We start from the raw sequence: 7,966 nt of genomic DNA, 5'->3' as shown, positions 1-7,966 counted from the left end.
AAATCCTGCCTGTGGATACATATCTGTACGACTCCCCCATCCAGTAGCTGCACCCTTCATCACATGCTGCAGTGAAGTTTTACAGTAAAATGTCTGTAATTTTCTGGATACGCAAATATCTTAATTATAAATATATTAGAGCTGTTTCTTATATTTTGTAACGTTGTAATATATCGTATTCAGCCTGTTGCTGTTCTTATTGTCTCGGACCGACTGTAGCCACATCATTTCCTCTGGGATTAATAAAATGTTCTGAGTCTGATTGTGAAGCGACACCTCTGCAGGGCCGGAGCTGCATGTCTGTAGACAGGAGCAGAAAGCCGTCGTTGCCCCCCCCCTGAAACCACACACTGAAAAATTAGAAACTGATTTTTTTTTTACTTTTCGAGGAAAAATACCAACAACTTTGCCTGAATTGTAATGCTGTGTGATACCAAATAAATAAAGGGAGCTTTATAGAGGAGAGCAGTGTTTCATGATTTATGAGGTGAATCATCATCAACACGTTTGAATGATCACTAAATCAGTGTGATTTTCACTTTCTGCCATAAATAACACAGTGAACACATCTTTCAGCTTTCATGTACATAATTAAACAGATTGTTTGAGACCTGGAACAGAAACGTGTCTGTGTCTAAAACACTTTAGGCCAGCTTCTGTTGCTTAAATGTGCTATAGACGTTAAATAAAATAGACGTGACGGGGAACGCTGAAAAGTTGGGACATTTTTCACAGTTCCTGTTTGACGTATTTTTTTTCACTTAAAAAATAATGGATCATTTTCAGTGCTGATCTTAGACGATAGAAACAAAGTATCGACCCAGCACTGAAACCCTGTTGATAGCATCGATATGAACATTTTGCTACTTTGTCTCTGTTTCTGTCACCGTGATCACACTGGAGTTTTTTCACTGCTGTTCCAGTTTTCTTTTATAAGGCAGCCCCAGTACAGCTGGTCAAATTTTGGTTTTTGAATGAGCATATAGTAGGAGTCAAACCTGATTTTCGACATGATATTTAAGTGATATTTGTTACCGCTTTCATTATCTGAGTGCCAGCATGTTCAACCTAAACATAGCCCCACCTGCAGTTTCCTCTGGTTCACATTTGGCCTTGACTGAGGATTTAGGCACACATGAATCATTTATGGATCAATTGTGTGGTGACATCTGGACCACATCTGGATTCAGCACTAAGAAACAAATGGATTATTATCAGGACATCCTTTCCTTCTCACAGTAACCCTGACAGGTACATGAAGGTCGTTATCAACTTTGTAAAAGAGAATATGTTGACTTCTCCTCTAGCAGCAGGGTAAAAATCATAATTAAACAACACCTTTTCTTTCTAGGGAAAGGCTGAATAACTATATATCTTTGTGGTCTCCTGTCAAAAACATGGATGTGGGACCTGCTGTTCTGCTAACCGCACCTCATGAATACCATGACGTGTAACTTACAAGAAAATGTACAAGACCTGAAACAAAAGTGAAACTTGGATTTAAAACCGGTTGAACAAGCTAACAGGTGGCTGTGTTACTGAGAAACAAACAACGGGCCGATGATTTTTATTCCCCGTCCTCCTTTTAGATCTGCTTCTCCTGCTCCCTGTTCGTCACCTTAAAGAAGAAACGCAGCATTTTTCAAAGTGCATTTATTGGGTGTATTTGGCGATTGAAGAATATTCCATGTCTTTGACAGATCTTGATTTTTAAAAATCTTGACTGGATTTAAAATCCACTGTGGTTGTGTACAGAGGCAAAATTACAAACGTGTGCCATTTTCCAAAAGTCCAGGCCTAACAGCATGTCAGCCATATTCCCATAAGATGTTTTATGTGATGAGAAATGTAAGAGAGGACACAGCAGAGCAATGGAAACTTTAATACTGGTAGGAATGTAGTTGGACAGGTGATTCCCGTTTGCACATTTCCCTCTGATATTTCTGACTGCCTGTAATTCGTCTTACAGACCTATAGGAAAATGTACATTTTGAAAAGGCAAATTTGTGCTGATCATAAATCTTTCGTGGAGGAAAAGAAAGTTCTCGTAAGCCCGTTTTGTCTGATAGGCCCTGGGTGGTGTGCAGTTGGTTCTCAGGACTGAAACCTATGATAACTCCTGTACAGACCACACCCAATAAATAACATCATCTACAATCTAAAGTGAAGGACGTAACAATGTGCAGAATGTGAAACAGCTGATAGAAGGATTTCTATTCATGGTACTTCCTCCTGAAGGCTGAACATTGTTATTTAAACGAAGCAGACTGAGACACAGGCTGCACTTTTGGGTGAACCTGGAGAGAGAGGTACGTTTTTCCTCAAAGTCTAGATTTTCACAGATAGTTCTGTGTACATAAAGTGCCAATTAAAGTCCAGTTAGCTGCTTATTGACTAATCAGCTTTGTGACTCTTTCAGATGAATTGTTTATTTCTAGAGTTTCAGTCAATATTTAGAGATTATCAGAACACAAACAACATTAGTGAAGGTTACCAATGACCCTCTGAAAGCCTCTGACAGTGCACTCTCTGGACCTGTCCTGCTAGGCAGCGTTCAGTACCAGTGACCATAATATTCCTCTGCAGACAGTCGAGTACTTTGTACTGTGGGTGTTGGTACTGAAGAAAGTGCAATGCACCTGTTTGGATCATTTCTAATAGGTTCTAGTAGATTCTAGTAATTTTTCATGTAAATATTCTCGTCTGTCTTCTTCACCCACAAAACGTAGTCACAGAGTTGCACATGGTTCTTGGGTTGGCACCAGTGCTTTTTATTTTATACATACTTTCCATAGGTGCTGCTTATTACAATAATGCATACGACATACCCGGGCCTGTCTTTAAGACAAAGGTCTAGATGACCACTAGCTTTTCTGCTTCTAAATTCTGATTTAACTGTTATTGTACTTCCTGCGAATAACCCTGAGAAACCTGGTGTCTAAGCAGATGCTGACTGGATGGTATTAGCTTGGCCTCCAGTGAGGCTCCACTTAGAGGTCTCATTTTTATCTGCATTAAGATACCAACACTGGTATACTTGGTATCTACCCAACTGTGTTAAATAATATATAGAATATATTCATCTTATGATATTTTAAAATTGGGGGGACAGTTGTTGGATTTATTGAGATTTGCATTTCATTTTTATTATCATATATTTTTATCATTATATTCTGTTGGCTTTATGTTGACATCATAAAGCCAAACTCCAACTGAAATGAATCAAGTGTTTTAGTCTCTGTCTTTCTAATATTCATGTTTTCCATTTTTTTTCTTAGTATATTATTGTATATGTGGATTTTTATTCCATATGTTTGGACTGGAAATTATTTAAGATTAACTTTACTTAAAAATGAATTTAAAGTAAATTCAAATTGCTTTTCTGGACACAACTTTAAATTACTTGACATATAATAATAATAATAATAATAATAATAATAATAATAATAATAATAATAATAATAATAAGCCTTTTTGAACGGTAACCCTTACCCTGTTTTTGTCTTAATTTGATGATGTCCTCATCATAATAATTCTTCTTCCTGCAGGGACACTGACACCGATATCAGAAAATAAAAAATGAGCATTGAGTGGGCTGAAGATGACGGTCTTCCTTCTGGGGTAGTTCGAGTGGACCGTGAAGGACCAGAAGATGGTAAAACCTATGTCATGTACCATGGCACAAAAAGGGCAAATGTTTCATCGATCCAGAAGTCAGGTTTTACTCAGTCTTCAGGCGGGATGCTCGGTCGGGGCGTTTACCTCAGCAGAGACCTGGAGAAAGCGAGTCGCTATCCCATCAATCACCCTGAGCATGACAGGGTTGTCATTAAGGTTAGGGTCAACGTGGGAAAAGTGAAGGCCATCAATCGTCAGGACCATCCACTTCAGAAGACCTGGCATGACCACGGATACGACACCGCCTGGGTGCCGCCCGGCTGTGGGATGGTGTCAAGTGGCCTGGAGGAGAATTGTGTCTGGGATCCCAAGCGAATCACAATCATTGAGACCATCAAACCAAAACCTGTCAGGGATACTCGAGCTGGTTCAAGACCGATCTCGATGAGAGAATTAACTTACTCACTCCCAGACCTCCCACACCATAATCCCTACTCATATGATTATGATGATGATTATGATGCATGGTGTGCATGGATGCACTACAGGTAAATTCCACAAGCAGTTATTGTTGTATTTTGCATATTTGGAAGCGTTTTATATATTTTGATGTAAAAAAAAAAAGACATTGAGTTTTGTATGTGTCATTGTAGTCCAGCAGGATTTCAGGCCATGGGGTGGAGCGCACCAATGCCAGACAGCAATTCTGATAGTGAAGGCGGTCGTGGTGGTGCTGACCGTGCTGGTTCTGGCCGTGGTGGTGCTGGCCGTGCTGGTTCTGGCCGTGCTGGTGCTGGTCGTGCTGGTGCTGACCGTGCTGGTTCTGGCCGTGCTGGTTCTGGCCGTGCTGGTGCTGGCTGTGCTGGTTCTGGTCGTGGTGGGGCTGGCCGTGGTCGTGCTGGCCGTGGTGGTTCTGGTCGTGGTGGTGCTGGTCGTGCTGGTGCTGGCTGTGCTGGTGGTGGCCGTGCTGGTTCTGGTCGTGGTGGGGCTGGCCGTGGTCGTGCTGGCCGTGGTGGCCATAAAGACTGAGCTTGGTTCATGTAGCCTTTGAACGACACTTATTTTGGTTTGTGTGTTTCTTTCTTTTGGGGTAAAATACAGGCTTGTGTGTCTTTTTTGTTTATTTATTAATAAAACCTTTATTCTGTTGTCAACTTTGCCTCCCTGTCTCCTTTTTCAAACTGGATATTGTTATCTCGGTAACATCAGTTCAATATTTATTCATATTAAAGCATTTTTAGTGTAAGGTAGAGCCTACTATCTTAGTGAGAAGACCCCATCAGTGAAGCAAGACTTGGTGACAGTGGGAAGGAAAAAGTTCTAACTGGAAGAGACTTTTCATACTTTATTCAAAAAGGTAAACGTTCATATATTCATTAACAGCAAAGTGCCTAAATGCACTGAATCCTCCCCAGTGATTGACCACAGAGATGACAAAACTAAAAAATATAATGATCTTAAAAAATGTAAAATCATAAAAAATGGTAAATGGCCTGCATTTGTATAGCGCTTTTCTAGTCCCTAAGGACCCCAAAGCGCTTTACACTACATCCACCCATTCACACTGATGGCAGCTACATTGTAGCCACAGCCACCCTGGGGCGCACTGACAGAGGCGAGGCTGCCGGACACTGGCGCCACCGGGCCCTCTGACCACCACCAGTATAAAAAAAAAACAAAGATGTTCAAAAATCCAAGCAAAACAACACAAAAAGGGAAAAATTGCCTATAAAGATTTTTTAATAGCAAAGAGGACATAAAATAGCCCCCAAAAAACAAAAGGGGGTTTGTTGGGGATCTTGCTCTTTTTAGGAGGCATGGGTTTGCTTTTTTAGCTTAAAAAATACTCAGAGACATTTGAAAGTGTAAATACAAAGTTAGCAGTAACCTTAAAGTTACAGTGATCACATTTATGGGAAATATGTTATTCCGGTAAACTGGTTTATGTTGTGTAGACGTAAGACAGCCTGCAGCAGGAAATGCAGCAGGAATCTGGCTGGGTGGGCGGTGCCTGCTACAAGTGTCCTTTTTGAGTCTTTTGATTCTGAATGAGAGCATGAAATCGTCATCTACAGCACATTAAACCTGGAGTCATAGTGAAGATCTGAAAACGTGTGAACATGAAAAAAATTCATAACAGAATTTAAATGAGTAGATTCATGTGAGTGACTAACAAGTTCATCCATGTGGCAGTGATTACTGTAGAGCCACAGCGCCCCCTGCACATGACAGCAGGCATTACTTTAAATTAATCCAAAAAAAAAAATTTAAATGAAGGAAAATATAAAGAATTTACACTAAAGTTCATAAAAACTGACAAACTGACGACTGGACCCTAAGAGTTAGTTTGGAGGTTTCTTCATATACAGGAGAGCAGGGATGTGAAATAGCACCAAAGTGGAAAAGTCAAGCACAGAAATTGAGAAGCAGATGGAAGATTACTGTGAATTTAATCAAAGATACGAGCAGAGTCTGAAAAGTCCAGAATAGTCAGATTGAGCTAGCTGAGCAGGAAACTGTGGCCTGGGCCAAAGCGACGTGCAGATAAGAAGATATATTCACTTTATTTGTTTTACCCAGACTCACCGAAGGTTTGGACTCAGGTTGAGTCTGTCTGCTGCAGCTCAGTCACATCTCCACTTCATGTGGGTCGTGTATGTGCAGCAGTACTAAGAAAGAAGTCTCCTGGTTTTCAGTTGGCCAATGAGCTGACAGATTTTTACTTTACCTTTTCTTATATCTTTGTCTTATCACTCCAGAAGCAGAAGGTTCCAGAGGTTTAGAAAATGCTCCAGTTGTAAAGACTACAAACCCCACATCACTAAATGATTTCAGGCCTGCTGCTTTAACGTCTCTAGTGATGAACATCAGGGAGGAGATTCTGCAGCAGGTGGAAGAGCTTCCACTGATATTTGCATACAGGCCTTGTATATACTCTACTGGTTCATCACAGTGATGTTGTCTCTCTCCTCTGCTCTATATTCTGTAATAGAATGACTGTCAAAGTACACATGATAACAGTCATTGTAAGTCATGGGGCTGTGGATGAGTTTGCTTCTTGGCGTCATTTTTAAAGATCAACACCCTGAAAACTGAAGACATGGTCACTGACTCCAGGGGGTCAGGCCCCATCCTGCACTAACAATAGTAAACGGTGCCAGCAGCCATTGAACTGGTGGACAGTTACAAGTATTTGGAGGGTAGTTTTTGATGTTCTGCCCTTTGAGTCACATTTTGCTGCTACAAAAAAAGGTCCAACAACGGCTGTGTTTGTAAGGAAATTGAGTATTTTTATGTTTCATCTGAAATTATGATACATTTTTAATCTGTTCTAATGTTTTGTAGCGTTGTTTGGTACGGTAATCTGTCTCTTTGTCACGGGACCGAACAGACTCAGGCTCTTAGAATGAAAAGTCACATTTTCAGCTGCTTCCCTCAGGTTGTCGGTGTGAAGTGCCTGCAGTGAAGACCTGCTGTTGTTGCCAACACTGTCGCACACAGCATTTCCTTCAAGAGTCAAGATTCAAAGTGTTTATTGTCATGTGTCCAAAGAATAAAAAGACATTTCTCTCTGCAATGAAATTCTTTCTTTGCTGCCGATTAATATATGCAAAAGAAATAGAACAGCTAAAATACAAATAGTACAAATAAATAAATGAAGACAGAAAGGGAGACAAAAATATTTAATTCTGAAACAGATGTGTGAAAAAGAGCCGTAGCTTAATATGCAGGATGGCCTGATGTGCAAAAAGTTATTATTACTGTTCGAAAATAGGTCAGCTGTTCACGAGTCTGATGGCTGTGGGGAAGAAGGAGTTGTTGAGTCTGGATGTTCTGGATTTCACACTCCTAAACCTCCGTCTCGAGGGCAGAAGTGTGAACAGTCCATGTTGGGGGTGTGTGGGGTCTTTGAGGATGGAGGCAGCTCTCCTCTGGACTCTGCGATGGTTGATGCTCTGCAGAGAGGGCAGCAGGGTCCTGATGACCTTCTCTGCAGTTGTTATCACTCTCTGCAGGTGTTTGGTCCATAGAAGTAGTGCTGCTGTACCATGCAGTGCTGCAGCTGGTCAGTGTGCTCTCCACAGTGCAGCTGTAGAAGCTGCTGAGGATCTTGGCCAACATACCAAATTTCCTCAGCCTCCTCAGGAAGTACAGCCGCTGCTGAGCCTTCTTGACCAGCTGTGTGGTGTTCAGTGTCCAGGTGAGGTCCTCACTGATGTAGACGCCCAGGTACCTGAAGCTGCTCACCCTCTGCACTTCAAGGCCCCGGATAAACAGCAGCTGGTGAGGCCTCCTCTTCTTCCTCGTGTCCACTATCATCTTCTTTGTCTTGTCAGTGTTGAGGGTG

At 41.4% G+C, this 7,966-nt stretch overlaps 1 protein-coding gene across 1 annotated transcript in view; it reads left to right on the top strand.

The window, feature by feature from the left end:
* Positions 1 to 2,180: 2,180 nt before the first annotated feature.
* The window catches only part of gig2e (grass carp reovirus (GCRV)-induced gene 2e), a 17,517-nt gene continuing 11,731 nt past the window's right edge, over positions 2,181 to 7,966 (top strand). Inside the window, exons 1-5 of the mRNA XM_042221524.1 lie at positions 2,181 to 2,309; positions 3,549 to 4,166; positions 4,272 to 4,600; positions 7,635 to 7,684; positions 7,813 to 7,902. Of these exons, the coding sequence (XP_042077458.1) occupies positions 3,580 to 4,166; positions 4,272 to 4,600; positions 7,635 to 7,684; positions 7,813 to 7,902 (1,056 nt within the window). The 5' untranslated portion in view covers positions 2,181 to 2,309; positions 3,549 to 3,579. The remainder of the gene's footprint in view (positions 2,310 to 3,548; positions 4,167 to 4,271; positions 4,601 to 7,634; positions 7,685 to 7,812; positions 7,903 to 7,966) is intronic.

This window comes from Haplochromis burtoni, unplaced genomic scaffold (genome assembly GCF_018398535.1).
Source record: "Haplochromis burtoni strain Fernald_Lab_line unplaced genomic scaffold, NCSU_Asbu1 Contig_68, whole genome shotgun sequence".
Lineage (NCBI taxonomy): Eukaryota > Metazoa > Chordata > Actinopteri > Cichliformes > Cichlidae > Haplochromis > Haplochromis burtoni.
Note: the sequence above shows the minus strand (reverse complement) of the source record. Positions and strands in the feature narration are given on the sequence as shown.